Below are 23,498 nucleotides of genomic sequence, written 5' to 3'. Positions count from 1 at the left end.
ACACAGTTCACATACATGTAATCATAAATACTGAATATTGATATAAATCAGGAGATTATTCACCCTCAGGTATCAACCAAGGAGGACATGTGGTGCCTATTGTTGCTAATCCTCTATTAAAACTCATCCCCAGATGAGTTACTGTTAGCATACATTAGCAATCTTCTGTGATATGGGAAGGAACCTGTTTTAATCTCTGTGTGAACATATAATGCATATCCTTCCACCTAAATATTTAGAATCTAACTAGGAAATTCACGGGATGGATGTCAATTAAGACAGAAAACACTGAGACTTAACTGAATAGGTAAACTTATCCTACACTTTGGAAATAGCTGAGTTACAACCGAGCTGAGAGCAAAAGTTAATTTTCCTGCATCCAAAGTGATACAATGCTCCTAGACCAGATCTGGGCATGTGGAATGACAGTACTGCCACCACCAGACACGGAGGTTACCAGGTTTAGAGTATTGTGAAGTGTAATCCTATCACCAACTCTATGTACATGCATTTCTGTGGATGCCAGAGAGGCATGCCAGGAACTTGGAAACAACAAGGAGTAATCTAATCTACCTCATTACCCCACAAATAAATGTTAAGTACTGTGTTTTCAACAGCTGAGCGATTCTGCTCTTAATTACCTTGGGAAAACCCAGCTCTGCTACTCCAGCTGTCGCTGGGTTGGCAGCAGAGGCATACTGTAGGGAAGGAGTCGTTGCTATTGGGGGCAGTCATGAAAAATCCATCGGCAGCCTGCGGTCCCGGAGGGGTCACTGCTGATCTCCTTGTGCCGCGGGGTGTGTACCACACCCGCACATGGCTGACAGCAACAAGACACTCACCTTTTGCAAGAAAGAGAGAAGTCCAGCCTTTGCACAGATGTATGAAGAGATAATCTGAATTCTCCGAGTACAGGAGTTATTTCAACTGATAGAGTGGATCAGATTAGACTGTGCATTTCTGTAAGAGTGGTGTGATGAAACTTGGTTAAGATTCAAGACTTCAGAAAACAGCCAGAAGAGTGAAAATCTGGGTTCTTTTGGAGCTTTAGTGACACCTACTGAAAACCAATGAAATCCACCCAAATACGACTAAAGCTAATACCTTAATACAATCCATGCATATCTATTTAGCTGCATCCATACACACACAATGCGGATAACTTTTCTGAATTGTCAGGGAAAACCTCTTCTTAGCTGTTACTTTTTTATTTGCCTGTAAGCACATGGGAAAAAACCTGCACCCCTCTGCGTTTTACACTTTCTTTTGAAAAGTAACAAAGCAGGCTTTAAAATACCAAGCATACTTCTCTTTTCCTTAGCAAGGAGACTGTACGTGAGTGCCTCTTTGCGCACAGCCCCGCTACATGGTGTAGGCAAAGTCTGTTCAACTACAGTGTAATACTGCAGAATGGTTTAGGTTGGAAAGGCCCACAGCGGATCATCCGGTCCAAACTCCCTGCTCAAGCAGGGCTATCCTCATGCACATGGCACTGGATGGAGTCCAGATGGTTCTTGAGTATGTCCAGCGAGGGAGACTCCACAGCCTCTCTGGACAACCTATTCCACTGCGTGATCACACGCATAGTAAAGAGATTCGTCCTTATATTCAGGTGGAACTTCCCGTGCATCAGTTTCTTTCTGTTGCCTCTCGTCCTATTGCTGGGCACCAAGAAGCAGAGCCTGGATCCAAACCCTACAGACACTCCCTTCAGATATTCACACACATTGATGAGGTCCCCCTTAGTCGTCTGTCTTCTGAACAGGCCCAGTTCCCCCGGCCATTCCTTGTCAGAAATAAGAACTCAAACATGGCAAAACACGGCTAACAGGAACACGCGCTTATTTCCTTCCAGCGCCTCAGGCTCCGCCCCCACCACCCGCCCGCCCCCTCAGCGAGCCCCGCCCCCTCAGCGAGCCCCGCCCCTCAGCGAGCCCCGCCCCTCAGCATGCCCCGCCCCTGCCAGCCCGGCCCGGCTGCTGCGCAAGCGCGCTGCCCCTCGGCCGCCTGCGCCGCGTTCTGCCATTGGGGGCTCTGGCGGCCCGAACCATTCCTCACTATTTTGAGGGGTGAACTGGGAAAATATGTCTCCGACAGGCATCCTGCTTGGGTCCACTGAGCCTGTCTTTTATCAAAATACTATTTCAGTCTGAGAAAAGGATATATTTTTTAAGTGGGATACAAAAGCTTACACACCAGTCCGGACTGGCCGCTTGTCTCCTTCCCCCCGTTGGTTACTGGTCTATCCCAAGATGGAGGGCACAGCGTGAGGGTACTGACGCCTGGCCCGCGTGGGAGCGAGTGGGGATCGGGACGCCGGGAGCGGCCGAGCGGCAGCGCCATGGTGAGTGTGCCGTGTTCTGTGCTCGGAATTGCCCGGGGAACAAGGCAGGTTAGGGCAATAGAGTCGTCCCCAGTTTGCCTATGCAACACCTTTTTTTAGATGAGTAAAGCCGGAAACTTTGCTGGAAGTGTTTTTCCAGGTCAGATGTGGTAACTCGCAGGAAAGGCTTCCAGCCAGTTGAGAATACTTGGTGGGTCTGTTGGTCCAGAGCCCGTGTGTGTTTCGATGTTAGAGCCGTGCCTGGGTGGTGGTGCTGCGGATGGTCCTCATGACTGGTGTTGAATTGCTGCTGTAGGAGCAGCCGTCTAAGGAACTCCCACGAAACAAGATGTGTCCAGGTGAATTTCCTTACGTCAGTCTCCCGTGTTTCTTGGACGAAGTGTGTTGCGGAATTCCTTTCTAGGGCTGTATGTTAAACTGTATGTGCTATTATCAGATATTTACTTTCCGCTGTATCGGCATTTTGCAGCTGAATAAGCCGCGTTTGCTGTTAGAACGTATGAAATGTTCATTGTGCATGTGGGGAGATGAGTTAAACTCCCACGGGTCCTTTTCTGCTTTGTCTCCAAACATATGTTTATAAGGCATTGCCTTAAAACTAATACAGCAGCACACTACAGAGAAAAGGTTCTCTTTAGGTGCATTTAATATTTGAGTTTTTGTTAACGGTTAACCAAATTATCTTTTGCAGCCTCACAAGAAGAAAAAGCCCTTCATAGAGAAGAAGAAAGCAGTAACGTTTCACTTAGTGCACCGAAGTCAGAGGGATCCTCTTGCTGCTGATGACACTGCACCCCAGAGAGTTCTGCTGCCCACACAGAAAGTAAATACTCACTTCTAATACTGAGGTTCATTCAGATAAGAAACACTATGGAGGAAAAATTTGGTATGCAATTATACAATTCAAAAACATATCCTGAGAAAAGGTAGGTTTTAGTTCAGCTTCAGTTCAGTTCAGCTTCAGTTTAGTTCAGCTTTTTTTTTTTTTTTTTTTTTTTTTAACTGAACTAAAAGGATGTTGTAGGGAATTTCATAGTTGTGAGTTACTGCCCCATGGTTAAAGGATGACTGGCATTAGAGGTGTAAATGTATTTAAAAAGCAACAACAAAACAAAACTTGCCTGACTCACTATGATCAAACAGGCATTGTTGGTTATGTTGCTGATGGAAAGGTCCTATTCAGAAAGCACCCAGACATGGAAGCAGCTGATTACAACATTCTAATTCGCTATGAATTACAGTAAGGAGTGGAGAGAGGACTACAAGGACTTCAACGTTTGGACACTCTCAGTAGATTTGTTGCTTTTCTTTTTGCTAGTAAGTTTTAAATGGACTTGAATAACTAAATGTATTCCTTTTGATTATTTTCTTCTCTCCCCTGCTTCCTAGGGGCATGAGGAGCAAAGAAGGGAAGAACAGCGCAAGTATGGTGTCTTCTTTGATGATGACTATGACTATTTGCAGCACCTCAAAGAAGCCTCTGGCCCCTCTGAGCTTGTCCCATCTGTGCGTGGACAGCAAAGCAGAATTGTCATCACAAGTGAGGGGCACATAGAAGATGAAATTCAGAGAATTTCAGTAAGTAATGTTTTTGCTAATGGTATTGCTGTTCTTTGGAGCATTAACATCCACTAGACACATTAATTGTGTACATATATATATATATATATATATATATATATATATATATATATATATATATATAAGGATCCTTTTGACCCACAACCAGGCTTTCCTACAAGTAAACCCAGAAGCTGACAAGCCAGAGTCTACTGATGAACATTATTTTGCTAGCAGTGTTAAAACAGTTCAGGTACCCATGACAAGCTTTTCTCTACAGAGATGGCTTGCAGAGGTGTTTGTTTGAACAAGGTGTGTGTTTTTATGGAGTGGGCATTTGTTTTTGAAGGTTTTTTAGAACTTGTGAATGCTCTGGGAGTTACGAATATACCAGGCTGTATTATCAGGACACCATGTTTTTAAAGGGGAAAGTAATGGATACCAGGTGGAATAAAAACAAACTTTTCAATTGCTGGCATAACTTGTAGAAGTTAATGCTGCTGGAACACGTTGGAATGGAAAAGCAGTAAATGCTTTGAAGCAGTGAAGTATGTCATTGCCAGTCACTTACAGCTGAGGGTGTTTGATTTAACCAAATACTAACCAAATACTGTAATTTTAGTCAAAACCAATAGTCTTAGTCAGAAGTACCTTTCAGGTACAGCTTGGTGATGCTACATGAGATGTGAAGTTCGGGTAGATACGCATGTTGTGAAGCTTTTAACAAGCCTTTCAGTAAAGGGCTGCTTTCAAATGTATGTTAGTGTTCTCCAAAACAAACCAAAAAGAATTTTAAAATTTCAGTGTGCCTGCTGTACAACCATTCTCTAAAAAGCTTCTGAGGTGTAAAAAATACTGTCTCTGCACTTGGAGAATATTGACATGAGAATTCAAGCTGCCAGCACTTCACATAGGTATCATTGCATAACTGTGAAAATTTGCCGCATAGCGCAAATAACCTAGAAGGTTATTTATAACAGATATAATTCTATCTATTATAAATATATATAGTACAGATGATTATATAGTTGTAATAGATAACATAGTGCTTGTTGTAACATTTAAGTAGCGTGCACAGAGTTTCTTTTGGTCACAGGAGTGTCTGCATGATTTTGGTAATGTGAGGTCAAATATGAAACTGAGAACAAATACGTTGTGATCATGTTTTTCTGTTTCTTTTTCTAAGGCTCCATCCATTAAGTTGCCTTCCTCGGTATTTGCCACAGAGTTTGAAGAGGATGTGGGCTTGTTAAATAAAGCTGCTCCTGTTTCAGGTATTTCTCACCTTTCTGGGTGTGAGTTGCCATCTAGGAAGTAGATGGTAATTAAGGCTTCTGTTGTGGTGTCATGGTTTTTTTCGGCTTAGAACAGGCTCAGAAGCAGATATGAGGAATGACCCATGTTTCAATTTGAGACTTACTTCTGTGATTCACTAGTAAGAGTTCTTTTGCTTTGCTTGGAGAGGGTAAATCCATGAGCTCTTACTATTGTGTAGCAAATACAAACTAATAACGGGAAGACTGTAGATAATACTATTAATTTATTATGCTCTCTGTTTGAATCCGAGTCTGAAACTGGATTTTCAGTTTCTTTTCAAATGCTGAGTAGTGTTTACATTCCTTCGTTAGTGTTATTTCGGTGTTACAGGCTGTGAATAGGTTTTTGTTACGTATCCATGTTTACACTGGATATTGACTCCACAGCCATCTCCATATTTCATTACAGTAAGGAATTGTAGCAATTCTCTCTGTCCTGACAGAAGGATGCTAAGAGAATTCTGTTAATTGCAGCAGAGAAACACTTTCTAACCTTTTGTAATGTAGAGAATTTTAGGGGTGGAGCTAATGCTGGTAGTTGATCCTGTGGTGCTTTAACCTGAATGTTATTTCTTTTACAATATTCTATATTAAAATACATTCATGGAGCTTAAGACTCTGTGAAATGTGTGATAAAAAATTGACCAGAGATTGGTGACATGCCCAGGCTTGTATCAAATCTGCAAATATTCTTGAGGAATTTTGTGATTCTTTGGTTTAAGCTTTCCTTACTGCAAATTAACAGTCCACCTGGATTGTTTTTTATCTAGGAAAGTAGCTTTGTAATGTCAGAGAAGTGTAAACATTTATGTTTTGTTTTTTCAACTTTCTAGGACCACGGCTAGATTTTGATCCAGATATTGTTGCAGCTCTTGATGATGATTTTGACTTTGACAATCCAGAAAATATCCTAGAAGATGATTTTGTTCTGCAAGCAAATAAACCACAGAAGCGGTAGATAGAGCTTTGTTGAAATATTTGTCGTATGTAAATAGGAGAAGTGCTATTTGCTATTGCATGTGGTGGTGTAGGAAGCCACAATGGTCTCAGATTTCAGATTGAATACTTTGGTGTGTTGAAAAAAAGTATTACCTTATGTTATTTGGATGGTAGCTTGCAAAATCAAATTTCTGATGTTATCCAAGGGATGGGTTTCATTTGTTACGTTGAGCTCATGGATTACATACAATGTTTGGAATAATAGTGTTCTTGAACTGTTTAAAACATTGTCATGTATTACATGTAAAATACATCAGTAATAGTATTGATGAAGGCTAATGGGTGTTTCTGAAACCTTTGCAAATGCTTCATGTGATACCCCACTGCATTTTTTTCTACTTAGGTTTTGGTATCATTCTCATAATTTCATGAACAGTAAGAAATTTTGCTTGTTTTAATAGTCAAGAATGGAGCTGATGTTTTTCTGCTTTGACATGTATAGCTGAATATAAAAATAACTTCAGTCTTAGTGCACAGATGCATGATCCGGCCAGCAATGCTTTCAGCTCTCAGACAAAAGTCTCACTCAAGATTTAAATCTGTTATTGCCAAACTGCTTCAGATAACCCAGCATAGGTCAGAGCTTTGTAAAGGTCCATGTATCATTCTAAAACTATTTTATACTTCTGTTCAGAGGACCAGATGCTGAGGATGAAGATGAATGGGAAGATATGGAAGATGATAGTGATGAGAAGGATAGCTGCAGTACTGATAAAGACTATGATTCAGAAGGTCCTTTGTCAGATGATGAGGCTAATGGACAGACAAAAGAATTCCTCTTTATGCAAGAAGAAACCAGGAGTCGTTTCACGGAATATTCTATGACATCTTCAGTAATAAGGCGGAATGAGCAGTTAACCCTGTTGGATGACAGATTTGAGAAGGTGAGGCAGCTCAAGAGTGTAACTGTGAAGGGTGTTAAATGCTTCTTTTTCTGTTGATTCATTTCATCAGGCAGTGTCCTGTATACCTGTGCAGATTTTACTGCTTTCAGCAGTCTGTGCGTCAAGCCACTGCTCTTTACATGTATTTTGTGTTTAATACCAGGAACGTTTAGAGGCTTGAGTCACCTAGCTTATAGTGTTAACTGCTATTGAAAGGCCATGTTTACTGATAGAGGTAAACAAAATTACTCCAATGACTATATGAGCATTCATAATTAGTGTTACACTTTTGTCTGAGAAGCTCAGTTCAACACAGCAAACAATTTACAGGTCCCTGGTAAATTCATAAACTGATGTCAGAGCAGTGGAAATAGGGTGTAACTTTTGTTCTGGGCAGTGACAGGCTTCTTAAGGCATTGATTGAAATAATACATCAGAATTAAAAACGTTTTCTAGAAGGTGATTTATATATTTTTGTAAGATAACTTTGTGAGTCCCATACAGAAAGAATACTGGCAGTAAGGAGGAAATCCTACTTCGGATGTGTTTGGCAGTTGTTCAGCAAATGAGAGGGGAGAGGAAAAAGAGGCAAATAAAAAGAAATGTGTGGCTCTTCTTTAAGCTATCAAGAAGTTGCATGACAAATGTGCTCTAATTACAGATACCCACTTCTTTATTTTAGTTTTATGAACAGTTTGATGAAGATGAGATTGGAGCCTTGGATAACGTGGAGTTAGAGGGCTACATTAACACAGACAATGTTCGGCTGCAGGAAGTCCTGGATGATTACTACAAAGAGAAAGCAAAGAAGTGTGTATTTCCAGAAGTACTGCTTCACCTAAGTAGTTCTGTAATCCTCTGTTTATATTGAAATTTTGGGTGTGTTGTTTCAAGTTCACGTACTCAAAGATTGCATCCCACAATAAGAGCAGCTGCATATGAGTGTTATCCATTTGTATGATAAAATTAAGTGGAGGAATTTTGTTGGTTTGAGTAGGTTTTGCTCCTTTTGTATAATTGTGTTGAACTTAATGTAAGCAGTATCTGTTAGAGGCATTCATCCTTTTAAAAAGCAGAAATACTTCTTTTATTGACTCTGTCTTTGTCTTAATGTTTTTAGTTTATTTTGAGGAGGCTTACTTAAGGAAAATTCATTTTGGCTGCACATTTCATTGGAAATAGCTTTCTTGGGTCTGGGGCTTTACTTAAGGGAGTCTGGGCTTATATCATTATACATTTTCAAGAAGAGATGAATTGTATTTTTTTCTCCTCTGAACTTTTTCAATTCAGTTGTGTGAAGTTGGATGCTCTTGAGCCCTGTGAAGATTTGGACTCTCCTGCAAATGAAGAAAGTGAGGAAGAAAAGGAAGAAATAATAACTGTAGTTATAGAGGAGCCAAAAGAAAAGTGGGATTGTGAATCCATTTTGAGTAAGTATTTTTGAGTTTGCTTATTTGTTCTTAGGATTCCAAAGTAAATAATAGGTGATTTCAGAATTTTCTTGACAGTGCTTCTGGTAAAATGGTTTATTCTCTGAGCACAACAGGAGGAATTTCCAAAACCTAAGTAGTAGTGCAATTCATAATTTCTATTTGCAAGCCTTTCTTGACTACTTTCTTATTTCTTTGTGACTTAGGTACCTATTCAAACTTATATAATCACCCAACACTTATTAAGGAGCCATCAAAGGTAAAATTAGTAAACTTGCTCTGATTAATAACATGGGGGAAACTTGGCATAAATGTGTTTGTTTTCTTAAAAATTGTCTGTTTTAAAAGACAGGGAGCAGAAATGAGGGTTGGGGAGGGTTTTGGTATTATTTCTTCACTAAAGAAGAGTTTGGATATATTTTTTCTTATTAGAAGGAAAAACTAAGTCAGCTCAAAATTTCTGTAATAGCTAGGCAGAACTAGAGCAATGAATTTTCTTTGTTGTTATCTGTGAGACACCTTTGTGTAATCTGTATCTCACAGCCACATATTTGTACAGGTTTATTTTCCTACAGTCTGAAGCAATTTATTCTAGTTCTTTGGTCTTTCATATGTTTCCCATCATTAGAGGACAGCTTGATATCCCCAAATTTGAAATGAAACCTTTTTCTTGCAAGCTTATAAAGGAATATTAAGTGACTACTTAAGTTCTTTATTTTTTCAGTAACATTTAAACAAAAGGGAAAAACATTTTTCGTGTTCTGGAAGGCCAGATTTTATCATAGGTGTTTTGATTTCTTACTTCAGAATTAATGTGTGTTTTTGTGAGGGAGTTAAATATAGTATGAGGAGATTTAACATTTATTACTGTTAAATCTGGATCTGAAGTCTTTACACTGGCAAGGCAGTGCCATCTGCACTTCTAGGAGAGAAAGCTAGGGGCCACTGATTCATATGCACTCTCTGTTGTAGCCCAAGCCAATAAAAATTTCTCAGAAGACTGGAATTCCCCTACACGTCTTGCCTCAGAGAGGTCTCACTGCTAAGCAGGTGGAACGCATGCAGATGATAAATGGCAGTGACCTGCCAAGAGCATCAACACAGCCTCGTTCCAGAGCTGAGAGCAGAGAGGATCGCAAAGCCAGGAAACAGGCAATCAAAGAGGAGCGAAAGGTACGCCTGGCTGCAAAGAAAACCTAGCCAAGCATTTTATGTTACCTGAGTTCTGTCTTAGGAACTTTGTTTAAAACTCACTTGTCATGTCTGAAGGTCATGGGAAAAACTTGCTGGTCTCAAAGGACTAATTATTACTTCTTTAAAAAAAAAAAATCTACGAGAAAGAAAGTTAAGGTCATACTTTCGTCTTACTGGTTTCCAGTATCAAAACCTGGCATCTGTTACTGTGGCCACTACTGTAGATACAACTTCTGAAGAAACACCAAATTTCCTTACAGTCTAGAGTAGAAAGTAAATAGTTACAGTATCTCAGATCACACAGAGTGAAAAGTATCTGAAAGAAATGTGGAAAATTCTAATTGGCCTATTGAAATCCTAGCTGTCTTATTTAGGAGCAGAAATTGCCAGCATATTAGAAGCTTCAATTAACCAAAGGTGTTTATCTGGTTGGTACACATATTTGACTACTAATTGGTGCCATAAATATTACTATTGTTCAGATTGCTCTTGTTTTCATGATTTAGAAGAGTTAATCGGAATGGTTTGATTTTGCATGTTAATCCTTATTTTGTAAATTTCTCATTATTCCTGTGTGCAGGAACGCAGAATGGAGAAGAAGGCCAACAAGCTGGCCTTCAAACAGGAGAAAACAAGACAAGAGAAAGAGCTGCTCAATCTAAAACAAAATGTGCAAGGTCTGAAGCTGTCCTGATGAAACTGAGAAACTTACTGTGGAAACATGCCTAGTTTTTCATTTGTATTGAGAAGGGAACTGCTGACTCACACCTTTGCCAGTCCTGCTCAAAGGGGGTTGTTCAAATCTCACTGTAACAAGACCCAGTAACTTGTCATTTTTTCTGAAATGGAATTCTGTATAAATAATGTATTGGTGATGTCTATTCTGTCATGAGTGACATGGCAAATGCTGCCAAGTTTCATTACAATAGAAATGTATTAAAATGACGAGTATTTTTCTTCCAAGTTATCACTGAACAGAGTTATATATATTTGTTGGATGTATTCAGCAAATCAGCAGAATCCTACAGATTTGATCTGATTAGATTCTTCTATTAAATTATTTCAGTTTAAAAAGCAGTATTTTCATTTATGTCTTCTCTCTTTTATACTGATGGTTGAATATAGTTCCTTGCTATGAAACAGATTTGTTAGTCAAGGAGTTTACACCCACTCTTCCCTGGTTCTTTTTTTGGGGTAGGTTATTTATTGTTTCGGTAGTGTGATAGAAGCCTTTTGTAAACAAAGGTGTCTGAAAAGCTGTTGTGTAGCTAGACATCCCTGTTACCTAATGTGAGTTTTACATTTCCTGGCAAATAAAATCTGTCACAAGGAGTGTTGCAGTTACAGTACTCAGCGACCCTTAATGTTGCCATTGCAGTTGGCTTTGCTGGACTCAGTCTGAGTAGGATGGCAAGCAAACAGCAGACACTTTGATAAATAGTGTGTGTTGCAGATAGTCTTGGTGTTTCTGGAATACTTTTCCTCAGGTCGTGTGTTAAATTTGATTTAATTGGAATATAAAATTATTACCCACTACTCTTGTTGTAAAACCTTCCTAAAGATGAGCTGAGGGCCAAAATCTGTAGGTTTGGGATGAACTTAAATGTTTATACTGTGAACATTAATTATTTTGATAATGACCAGTCCACAACGTGAATGAAATTAATAGGATTTGTAGTCAGTCCTGAATCATTCTGTATTCATAAAAAACCTCTTGAGTTTCCTTCTGTGTGTTACAGACAGAGTAGTCTTCTGCCTTTATGTGAAAAGTTAACCTTCTTACTGGAAGGGACATGGTAACCAACACATCAGTGGAGTGGCTTGACTGTTGGTGGATTCAGAGCATCTTCATTATTCCCTCAAAAGTTTTGTGAATACTAGATGGAGACAAGATAACAGGTACTGACAGAGCCTTTTAATGTACAGAAACAATTCAGAATACTTGTTTTTGTTGGAAGAAGGCTTTTATAATATATTTTAATTGGTAAAGTAATATGATTTTGGAGAAGGGAATAAAGAGGCATTTGAATCTGCAAGTCTTGATCACTGTTCAGAAACCTAAAGTATCAATAGAGTATACACATCTGGATTAAACCTTCATTTTCTAGAACTGTTGGTTAACTGAATCAATCGAAATAATCTGTAAGACTAGAAAAAGTTTCAGCATTTTCCTTTAGCTGATACCTGTACTAGTTTTCATGTGTTTAACAAGCTTAAGCAGGGTCAGCCTGTGTCATAATTGCTAATTGTGTAATTACTGATTCTGTGGTAACTGGAATACTGACCACCCAGTACTCATGACTCCTGACAACAAAACAGAAAAGGAAATCTGAGAAGCAATTCTGTTGAGATGAGTCAGATACCAGGAAATAAGTTCAATGGAACAAGTAAGTAACATGCTGTTCAGTGCTTTGGGATGGAATATGATTTAGTGGTTTACCAAAAAGAACAATATTTTACTAAAGCCCATGCACATATTCTTTGCTAGATTTCTCACTATGAGAAACAGAATGAAGATGAAAACAGAATAAAGAGGAGGGGAGGCAGAGGAAGGCACTTGGAAGGAAGAGTGTAGTCTGGACCAAGGACAGACACAGCTGTTGCTTGGAAACAGAGGAAAGACATTTAAACAGAAGTAAATAGGAAAAGAGTCAAAACGATTACAGAATTGCTTTGTTCCTCTGCACTTGTAATCGGTGAAACACTGCAGTAACCTTAACTGTGTTTTGGAGTGGTAAAATCCCAAGGAAAGGTAAGAAACAAAAGCAGTCATTCATCTGCTTAGCAAAACAAGGATTTATTTTGTTTTAGCAAGAGCAGGTAAAGAACACTTAAACAAGAAGTTCTTACCGTAGTTAATTTAATGAAGTACCTCTGTAGGTTACAAGTCAAATGAAAAGGACTCCCTTTTTCCTGAAGTTTTCCTAAAGGCTGTTTTTGCTTAATAGAAGTCATGTCCGTGCTCTGAAATGAAATTGTGATTGTCTTTGAAGAGCCTGAAACTTCTTCCACGTAACTTGAACACCTTTTTTTCCCAAAACAAGAAAGGTGATTTAAATGCAAATCTTAACAAATTTAACATACAAAGTGAGATCATCTTGGAATGCTGTTTGGCATATCATGGAAACTTTCCACCATAATAATGAAGATCGTGCCATACTTTGCATGACACTTTCTACCTAAGCCATTACTGGGTATCACTAGCTCCTGCTGACATCCAAACCATAAATCTGGGTGGGTGCAGGTCACCTGCCCTGAATTGAGGCAGTGATGAACTTGGGTATTGTTCCACCATCTCCTCAGCCAACTGTGATGTCACTATGAAAGCACATACCTAGGCAGTCATGTGGAAAACACAATGCTGCCTGTCACAGCAGAGGAGAGCCTGTGCTTTGTTGGAACAGGATAAATCAGGAGGGAGTTCTGCAAAAGGGAACCCTGGTATGCAACGAGAGAGTTGGATTTGATAATTCTTGGGTCCTTTCCAGTTCAGGATATTCTGTAATTCTATGGAGATGTCCCTTTCTGACAATGAAGTACTGTTCCAGTAAGAGCCCTGTCCAAGTGGCACAGCCATGACATCCTGTGCTGTGTAACCGAGATTCTTGCATGCTTTGCATTTTGCACAGTTGCCTGAAGTCAGGGTCTGGCTCCTTCTACAGCCTGTGGAAAACACTTTGCATATTTTGTGGTAAAACCCCCTTCTTTTTAATGGGAAGTTGAGTGCATTTAGCTGAAATGGGTAGTGAGCACTGGGGAAGGAGGAGGTGACTGCTGGTAGAGAAATGGGTTGAAGAAGTTTTAAACAGCAACTAACTGCTTTCATTAGTGAACTCAGTGAACTTGATTAGAGAATTTATTGTGCACAGACACGCTGTGAATTCGTCTTCAGTCTTGCACTGTCTTAATTTACCTGCTTGTCCAAACCCATGTTTATTATACATTGAATTTAAAATAATATATTTTCTCTTGATGAGGCATAAATTACTAACTCACAGCTCCCTTTTTTTGTTCCAGGTTTTTAGGCTGAATTTATTATTTGTGTCTTCTTGGAAAAAATAGACTAAGAAACCATATGATAAGTAGTCCTTTTGACAGCATAATGTGGGCACCAGGCTCTGTTCCAAAGCCTGCTGAAGTGAATGAAAAGATTCCCCTTGACCTCCCTGATCCCTGGATTACAAACTGAATGCATGGCTGCACAGTTTGCCTGGCACAACTCAAATGAAGGGTTTTTCTGCAAGGGATGATGTGCCCCACTGCTCCTTAGTTTGTTACTGATCTGGTGTCTCTGTGGTAGATCAGATCAGCCCTGCAACAGTGCTAAAAACTGATTTGGCAATGAAAATACCCAAACAAAACAAAACAAAACAAAAATACTCTGAAATCAGAGTGACTGCAAGAACCAAGACAAAAGTACAATTGCTTTGCAATAGTAGTTCCATGTTTGGTATCTCAAGATTCAATGGTTTTATCTAGCAAAATAGTTTGAAAAGACTGTGCTATGAGAGAGGTGAGAAGTTCTGTGTCACCGTGACTAGCATGACATCCACATCCTACGGTGGCTCTCCATGACCTGGTGATGCAGGACTGGTTTGCTCCTCAGTGAGCAAGGCACAAGATATCTCCTGCTCTTCTGGTACTGCAGAGAAGTATTCCTCTAAAGTTTACTGTTAAAAATGTCTAGAAACAGAAGGTAAGGACCCGAATCATGTAAGTAGAAGGTTCAAAGGGAAATGAGGATTTAGAAGTGTGTGGGTTTTTTGGTAGAATGAGCTGCGTTTTAATCCAGCTGAGCTGTAACCAAAATGTGTTGTTTAGATATCTGCTTAATTCCAAGGGAAAGAGAGTGGACAGCAGAGAAATTATTAAGAAGATCAAGAGAAAAACTGAGAACTAGAAAAGGGGAGTAAGCAAAATAAGATAGGAACAGGGTCTTTAATTTACCAGCTGTGGATACATTTATGCCATTTACAGTGCAGGAAAGAGGCTTTAGTTTGATCCTTGCTTCCATGCTGTTCCTCACAAAGGGCATTGCCCATCCTGTTGCAGAAGAGTGAGAGTAATGCTAAAATCTGAGACACTTCTAAACTTTACAACTTCGTTTATTGTGAGGCATGGCTCTTCCAAAAATTTGGTACCTGCACTTCCAGGTGCAGGTGCTATCCCTAGTTTTCCTTCTGTGTTGTTAGGTTATGGGTGCTGGTAAGAAACTGCTCCCATTCAGCCTGGGGCTGTGGCTCTTTCAGTGGTGTTGGTGGCATGGGCAGGACTGCTGTTCATCAGGGGAGACCCCACCCTGGAAAACATCTAAACTCAGAGAACTAATAATGAAAATATTGACCCCTTGAACAGGATCAGACTGTTCTCCCTCTCAACTAAGAAAGAAAGACAACCAAGTGTGGGAGGGGGGGAGTCCAATGGGACAGCTCCTGTTCACAGACCCAATCTATTCTTCTCTGCATGTCATTATTTGGACTATTCTCCAGCCTGTCTCTGAGCAGAACAAACTGGAAATGGCTTCTATTTCTTATTTGTGTTGAACCTCAGTTGGACTTGGACAGCTTTTTAAAGTTTTGAACTCCTTCAGGAGTTAAACTGAACCCAAAATAAATACTGCTGCAGCTCCCTGCTCCTGAATATAAGTAATTTCAAAGCCTGGGTGAGAAAGCATCATTAAAAAAGCATCAGTCCAACCCATAAATGGTTTCTCTTTGCATCCCAGCTGATTCAAGAAAGCTGTTCCAAGAAAGCCTTCAACAGGAAGTGCAAGCCCTTCAGCATCTTGAAACAGAGACTACGGGCAAGACAAATCACCACTGTGAAGAAGCAGCCGCCGCAAAAAGTATAGTTAAAACTGAAATGTGTGTGTTACCTCCATATGAAGTGTTTCATCCAGTAACACTATTGTTTCCTCCAAGCACAAAGCCTGGATGTTGTGGATGAGTCTCACATATGTGCTTGACTGGATGCCAAATTCTTTCCTCCCCCTCCCTGTGCTGCTAGTGTTTGGGAATATTTCTCTGTTGAGAAGTCAAATCAGTAGATGCCCTGAGCACATGAGTGTCTCTGCTCTTCGAGTAAATGTGCAAATATATATTTTAAAGAAAATGTGAATCTCTAATAGATTTCTCTTCACCTAAATCTGACAGGGAGCATGATTCAAGATAGCTGGTGCATGAATGCCTAAGGTTGAGCCTGAGAGCTGCCCTTTCACAGATGAAGTTGCAGAGATTTGCAGAGTTGCCGTTTTACTGAAGGGTTTAAAAATGTATTTGAGCTGAACTTATTTACAGAGATGGAGGAAAAGATGCTTAAGCTCTTGCTGCAACAAGTCATTTTGCTGGGGAGGAGTTGAGTGCACACGGACGTGCATGGATATTATTTTATCAAGAGATGCCAATTCATTACTGATTTGGTCGACTGCTGTTGTAAAATCTTCTTTAAAATGAATTGTGGAAAGAAACAGAAGTGCACAAAGGTTTAAAGTTAAAAGAATGTGACAAGTGGGGAAGGGAAGGTGCCTTTTCTAATAGTGTCTTTTCTAATTATTCCTAAGTGCTCTCAGCTCTGACCATGGTATTTTGTTGGAATGCATTGGTATTTTATCTTTTTTCTGGTGCTGTCAATAGACAGTGAAAGTCTGAATGAGCTTTCTTGTGCCTTTCAAAAAAAGCAAATTTCTTTTGTTTGTAACGTTTTTTCTTTCCCTCAAGAAAAAAAAGAAGAAAAAAAAAAAAAAAAAAGAAAAACACAACAACAAACACCCCCCCACCCCCACCCCCCCCCAAAAAAAAAAACCACCTTTGCTCTAAGATATTTCTGTCTCTTGCAAGAGGGGAGTGTAGTTCGTGTCTTCTCTTATTTCCATTACAGCAGCAGCCAGGGAAGAAATCTAAATGGAAGCAGTATTATGAGTATTTTCTTAATACTATTCAATCAGCCAAGCAGGTCACAAAAGCTGTGAAGGAGGGCCATCCTCCTCCACCTTCTCCTCCACCAAGCACCAATCCAGACTGGTTGTCCACTTTCTCATTGCAATTCTTGTACTGATCTTTAATAACACAGTGACATCTTATTAACCACAGATGGGATTCAGTTTTGCACCCCTGGCACAACAGAATACGAACATTAATTCCCTCCATAGGCTCTAATTTTCAGCTGTTTTTTGGCTTGAATTGAGTAGGAATGCAAGGCAGAGGTGGTGGGGAGGAAGACAAAACTGACTATACATTTTAAAATTAAAGGCAGCAAGTCTGGAGTCTGATATTAACACTTCAGGAGGAGAATCAGGATAGCTGTACTATCCTGTAACAGAGGGAAATACATCCTCTCTCCACTCAAAACAAGTAGCGTACACAGGCTTCCCCCCTGCTGGCTTTTCCACTGTGCCCTTCTCCACCCAGCTTTGCAGACAGGGAAAGGCATTTAGAAAAGGACAGGTCTGGTTTACTACTTAATACTCTGTTCAGCCTCTGCACAGAGCTCCCTGGGTTAAAAGTTAAAGATCCAAAAAGACGCACACACAACAGACAATATCTCATGATAGTAATTTATAAAATGTGGGAACAATCTTGAAAAGGGTCTCGGAGTCCTGCCTGCATTAGGAAGGCAGAGAGCAGAAGAGAGAAGGGGGACTCTTGGGGCTCGCATCCAGAGCAGGGATTCATGTCTGATAGCAAGAGCAGCTGCCATGATTCCAGCCTCTCTCTTTTCCTAGATGATAGCAATGCAATATAAGCAGCAGGACACAACTTCCTTCCTTGAGTGGGGTCAAGCTCCCCTCTGAATTTCCACTGCTGATTTATTTCATGACTCTTATTTCTAGTCTTACTTTACCAACTCTAAGAGCAGACCTTCCCTTTCTTTCTCCTTCTTGGAAGAAACCAAGTTGTGTAAGAACCATGGTAGTTGTGGAGAAAGGAATTGGAGAATTGCTTTTTAGGAAGGACAAATTCCTGAGTGCCCTAGCGAGGATGTATATCCTATACTACAGGACTGGTGAGAAAGTACATGGATTGTGGGAAGAAGAGAAAGATTGCATTTTTGTCTCATCCTCCTCCAAACAGAGCCCAAAACTCCCCCTTCTCCCCTGAAGTTCTGGGTGTCCCTGCTGCACCCCTGAAGCCAGATATCTGCCGTCTCATCTTCCCTTCTCTGTGCTCAGAACCATTTTGCCCAGTCTACTGGTCTCGAGCAGCCTTTTGGTAGCTGCTTTCTCTCAGTGCCATCTTTTCTATATTGGCACTGAGAGAAATAATTTGTAAACATGCTGAATCTTTAGTATTGAGATAAGGCCACTTGGGCTGCATTTGTAAAAGTCACTGGACATGGAGGAATGCTCTGAGAACATCAACAGCCGTGTGATGGCTGAATGTGACTGTGCTGACCCTGAATGCTGATGGTTCATTGCAATGAGTTGGATTGTATCTGCCATAATAGTTGCTGAAGAGCTTTTAGCAGAATCTGTATAGTAATACTGTCAAAAAATATTCTAGTAAGCACCACTGCATATTCACAATGCTGCTTCATACCCAGAAACCTGGCTCTTGGACATGCCTCAGCTGACAGGGTACAACTGCTTCAGCAGTGTTTTGCCAATTCACGGAATCAATTACATTGGAAAAAACTCTGAGATCATTGATTCTAACCTCTGACCAAGTGTCCTTGTCACTGCCCACCTGGAAAATCACTAGTGTATAATAATCAGTGTGCTGAATTAGTCCAGGAAGTCTCTTGGTAGTATCCCTTACCCAGGTTCCAGCAAGGAGCAGACTTCCCTGTGGTATGAGTGTGGTTGACATACAGGACACTCAGTTCCCCTCAGCAGCAAGGCACCCGCAACAACCTGTAGCTGTAGAGATAGTCACCCAGAGGTTGACTACATTGACCTGGGACACTTCCCAGACAGAACTTCTTTTCACTGTTATCTGCCTGACCGTCGAGATCCGAGGCTTCACACCTATTCTGTAAGGGCCCTGGGAAGGCAAGGGAAGCCAGCAGGGGATTCTTCTGCCTCCCTTAGCAGGGACCTATTTCCATTTCCCTGATTTTAAGTCTCCTTCTTCAGCTTGATGGCAAGAGAGGCAGAGCTCCTCTGACTTGCTGATCTTCCATTGACTGCATTTCTCTCAGGGATAGAAGGGTGCAATTCTACAAGTCTGCTTCTCTTTTGCACTCTCTGATTCTTCTCAGCCTCCCCACCTCCTCTTTAAGCTATGCCACCAGGCTGAGCAGATCATCCACCTGTTCGCAGTGCATGCAGGTGTCTTTCCCACTATCCTCCAGCACTTAACACCAGGCTCAGACATTCCCTGCAGGCAGAGGCCTGGATTTTCACATGCTTCTCGAGGAGCTGTGCTCAGACTAGTTAATTGTGAGGTTGGGAAATCGGTAGGACTGGAACAGAGATAAGAAAATCTGCTTTTATTAATCCCCAGGATTTATTCCTGAAAGCAATTGCTGTTTGCTGAGTTAATACCATAAGCATGCATTTTAGTGTCCCAAGTGTTTTTCTTGAGGAAGATTTTGTAGTTCTGCTAAGTTTGTTCTATGGAAGCTGATGGGAATTCATCATGGACACCTGCTGGTGGGACCAGGTGTTGAACCAGGTGTTGGCCAGGCATCTTGAGTGCTCCAGTAAAGCACAGGAATTCTTCTCCTGTAGTGTATAAACTGTGACACAAGCTGTTTCCCTTCTTACTGTCAGACTATATTCAACATCTGTGCTGCTCTCAAAGGGTTTACTGAGGCTCCACAACAGAGGAACATGGAGTTTTGTGAAGAACAAGCTGTCTGCTGTACTGCAAACCCCACCCAAGAGGCTTTGGTAAGCAAACAGTTACACTTGTCTTGTCCTGAAAGTAGATTTGCTAAACTGGAGTTCGTGGTCAGTAAAGGCCTAGACTAATACAAGACTTGAAATTCCAGGGTAGTTGATAAACTCTTATAACAAGACGCATGCTGAATATCAGCTGGGAGTTGCCCATAACTGGAGCCCTTTTTCTGATTAAAAAAGTGACAGAATATCACAGAACAAAAAACTTGGGATAACAACTTCTTCAGACTCTTCTGCAGTTATATTCCAGAGTAACTGCTGCAACATAGGAATATTCTCTGTAGACAATCAGAAACCTGGCAGCTTTTGCAGTACATTGAAAAAGGTCTTCCTGTCCTTTAGGGCTCCCTGCTGTTGGAAGGTTTGCTGTTCCCTGGTCAGTAGACACAAGGCCAAAGGGCAGATCCCCGTGGAGGAATCAGAAAAGTAGAGCAAATCATCAGTGTCTTGAAGTGGAATCCTGTTTTGTTGTAGAAAAGAGAATAATATAAACAGTTCCTTTAGGAGAGTACTGCTGGTTTGGGGGGATTTTGTTTATTTTTTTTAAGGTGCTGAAAAATCTATTCTTTCACCTATTTGGAGCAGGAAAAATTGTTTGCAAATGTGAGAGGGTGGACCTATGTTCTGATCCTTCTTAGCACGGCTTCAACAGTAATTTGGAGACCTTCACTAGGGTCTATAAGCTCCTTGCTAGAGTTGAGTGATGATTTTGCATCTTTTTTCACTAGGACAAGCAACCATTGACTGAGAGAAAAACTCCAACATTAACACCTGCTGTGTTATCACTTCTGGAGAGAGTACAAAAAGAAAAACATAAGCCAGGCAAAGAGTTCATTTAGTTATATTTATGTTTTTCTTATAACAAACCCTGAGGTATTTGAGGAGGGGGAGGCACTTTTAAAGCAGATCCTAGCCTTTGGAATCCAGTTTTCTGATAGAATAATGTAGAATTTTAAAGTTTGGCCTTTTTTGCTGGGATTTTTTTTTTTTTTGGCAAGTCCTGATGTGAATTCTTAAATTCATTTCCACACAACGCTTGCTATAAATGAGAAAGGACAAAAATTTCCAAGTGGATGTTGTTGATAGTGAATGGCTTTCCTCATCATTGTCTTGATCCATGGTGTGGACAGTATGAACAGAGGTTTTCATTTGGGTCCTCTGGAGGGACCCAAATGCATTTTCAGTTAGAGGTCCTCAAACAGAAGTATCTATATAGACCTAAAATATACAGTCTAGCTATGAGGTTCTTATTGCCTGAAAAGAATTCCATAATCTTTAATCTTCAATTCTCAGATTTATTCCATCCTTTTTACCTTAAGTCCTTTTAGATAAGGTACGAAGATTTGTGTGTTGTTTGTTCCAAATCCCCTTGTTGATTCAGCCTTAAAATTGACATCACCACTTCCCTAAAACAGGGATAAGCAGGATGCCACATAATGTGTTTTCTAGGACCCATTGCTACTGATAATCATTACCTGTATCAGTCTATATTTAGAAGATTTTTTTAAGTTATTTTAAAGGTTATTTTTAGTATAACCTCTGAATGATAATACATACCACTCCTTGTATCAGTATCCATGGTCCCTACATTTCTGAGGTTTGAGGATTTATGTAGATTATCATGTTTTATGGCAAGTAAATTTCAAAAATAATGATCTGCAGAGACCTCTTCAGAAATACCAAAGAACACAGGAAAATCTGTGGGTGTATCTGCTGCAAAAAATTCTTCAGGAAAGCTTGGGTAAGGAATTATTATTTTTTTATTGCAATATTATAATGTAAAAAGGAACTTGTTTGCTTTTGTGGTATAGAATATCCTGTTGCAGTGTTTGCAGTATGAGCTCCTTTGTATTAATTGAAGCAATTAATTTCACTGAAACTTGTTTCAGAGCTCCTCAGGGCCCCAGTATAGGCTGCTGAAAATACTAATTTTGGTGTTGAATGTTCTCTGATTTGGAACAGCCCCATCCTAGGTAGGCAGTTATTGTGCTGTGCTGTAACAGACATCTCAAGAGGATTTGCTACACAACAGTGCAAACCTCTCCAGCAGATCTTGTGCACTTACAATGTGCTTCCATTGTCCAAGTGTGGAAGATGCCAGCATTCATTTCAGTAACAACTATGTCAGGATGACAGTGGGGAGGTTCTTCCTTCTCCTCAGCATTTTGTTTCTCAGACGATGATGTTTGGTCCTCCTGCTCCTCAGACCAGGGAGGCAGTGGGGTTCCCATCTCTGGACATGCCAAGCCATGTCAGAGCAGCAAGAAACCCTTCCAGCCCCTGTTCAAGGTGGTTGTGGTGCTGTTGCTCAAGAGGATGGCTCAGATGCTCAGAATCTTGCACCCCTCTGAAATGTATAGAACTTCAGAACACGAGTTCTTAGCAGGAAATGCGGCCAAGAATGATTCCCTGTAGCTGGCAAGGTCTTTTGAGCCCAGGAGAGAAGCTTGTGACAGTGCTTGGCATAGGATGAAAAGGAATGTGCACAAAACAGTCAGTTGCAGAGACTCAGTCAAAGTTGTTGCAGGGTTCTTTTGTGTGCAGTTTTACTGTCCTTAGTGGCTGCTGGTCAGTGGCTGGGTCCTTCAGCTGTGGGGAAGACTGCAATGGGCAGTTACCAGTTCACAGTGCCATTATCAGCCCACCCCCTTGACTTTCCCAGCTACAGGAAAACTGCTGTCAGTAGCCAGAGGTGTTATCTGTATTACCTGGGACTATGATAACAGCATAATAACTCCTGTGGCTATCACATAGGATCCTGCAGATCACCAACAGGGATTTATTATCATCACCATTCTCAAAGTTTAGCCACTGCATTCTGAAACCTGGGGCTTGTCAGGCTTGACACCTCTTTTCCCTAGGGATACTGGCAAGTCCAGGTATCACTGGGGTTGTAGATGCAGCCAGTTTGAAGAGGCGTGGGACAGCCATTGCCCCCAGTTGGGTGCCTGGACAGACATCCACCCTCGCATCTGAAACAGAGGAGAGTGGAACTGTGAAAAAGACTGGTTTAGGTGAGCTTGCAGGTGCTGGGTGTTGGCAATTGCTGCTGCATCTTCTGTAAAACTTGAGCTTTGCCAGGTGATTTACAGAGCACTTTGGGCTTTTGAGAAATGAGTTTCAGTGCTATCCAAGAGCATTTTTTAGCTGAGAAAGCAGATGTCAGAAAGTGGCTTTGAGTGGTGCAAATAAATGGTCTCATCCTTAATGTGCCTGGAATTGGTTTCCAGGATGAGCTGCTCCATCACCTTCCCACAAATACAGGTTTAATCTTCTTAGAGAAAATAAAGTAAAATATAAAAGCTCATTCTATAACAAGAAATAGCAGGTATATGGCTTGTTGCTGCTTTTAGACCACAGACAGACAACAGAAGATAAGAGTGACTGGTCGGCAAGGATGTGTTAAGGCTTTCTTCTGACACATTATGGAAGATCTTAAGCAACACAATTTTTCAGCATTGCTTCCCCCTGAAATGCTACAGCTACCAATAAAATTAGCAAACTCCAATTCATTGGCTCAGGTTTGGTTGGGTTTTTTTCTTTTTAGGCTACAAATCTTGTTAAGTTACCCTTTTTAAAGTTTTGGCATTGTTTGTATCCATTGCCACTATTTAATTAAATGGTTGCCTAGAGGGGTGGACAGTATCAGTGGTTCATTCAGTGGTTTTAAAAAAATGTAGGAAGATACAGTACTATGTGATTTTCTTTTTCTTTCCCCTAATGCTTTGATATATTGAACAAGACAAGTGACCATTGTGGAACTTCATGTGAATATTTAATAGAATCTTCCAGTAAACAATAAATGATAGTGATTGATATATGATAAATGGCCATGTATGCTATGCATCTCTTCTAAGCACTTTGAGTTCAGACTAAAACTTAAAACTTAATTGCTTTTAAAATTTGATCAACAAGACAGAAATGTTGTGGAGG

The 23,498-nt window shown here is 40.5% G+C and overlaps 2 protein-coding genes across 2 annotated transcripts in view; one reads left to right on the top strand and one right to left on the bottom strand.

Annotated features, from left to right (window-relative positions):
- Positions 1–306: 306 nt before the first annotated feature.
- TMEM181 (transmembrane protein 181) overlaps positions 307–23,498 on the bottom strand; it is a 282,632-nt gene continuing 259,440 nt past the window's right edge. Inside the window, exon 18 of the transcript XR_010743233.1 lies at positions 307–318. The gene's annotated coding sequence lies outside the window, so the exon portion shown is untranslated. The remainder of the gene's footprint in view (positions 319–23,498) is intronic.
- LTV1 (LTV1 ribosome biogenesis factor) lies at positions 2,063–10,804 on the top strand. The gene is made up of 11 exons (XM_066315555.1): positions 2,063–2,344; positions 3,036–3,167; positions 3,734–3,922; positions 5,091–5,178; positions 6,054–6,174; positions 6,854–7,103; positions 7,786–7,913; positions 8,394–8,533; positions 8,740–8,792; positions 9,506–9,706; positions 10,308–10,804. The coding sequence occupies exons 1-11, from the start codon at positions 2,342–2,344 to the stop codon at positions 10,419–10,421; spliced, it is 1,419 nt and encodes a 472-aa protein (XP_066171652.1). The 5' UTR covers positions 2,063–2,341; the 3' UTR covers positions 10,422–10,804.

Source organism: Sylvia atricapilla, chromosome 3 (assembly GCF_009819655.1).
Source record: "Sylvia atricapilla isolate bSylAtr1 chromosome 3, bSylAtr1.pri, whole genome shotgun sequence".
Taxonomy (NCBI): domain Eukaryota; kingdom Metazoa; phylum Chordata; class Aves; order Passeriformes; family Sylviidae; genus Sylvia; species Sylvia atricapilla.
This window is presented reverse-complemented; position numbering and strand designations above follow the sequence as displayed.

What these genes read in the sequence shown, in the direction of transcription:
- LTV1 (XM_066315555.1), top strand. An exon ending in TTCTGCTGCCCACACAGAAA is followed by an intron (nt 3,168 to 3,733) that starts GTAAATACTCAC and finishes CCTGCTTCCTAG; the next exon opens with GGGCATGAGGAGCAAAGAAG. An exon ending in TAAAGCTGCTCCTGTTTCAG is followed by an intron (nt 5,179 to 6,053) that starts GTATTTCTCACC and finishes TCAACTTTCTAG; the next exon opens with GACCACGGCTAGATTTTGAT.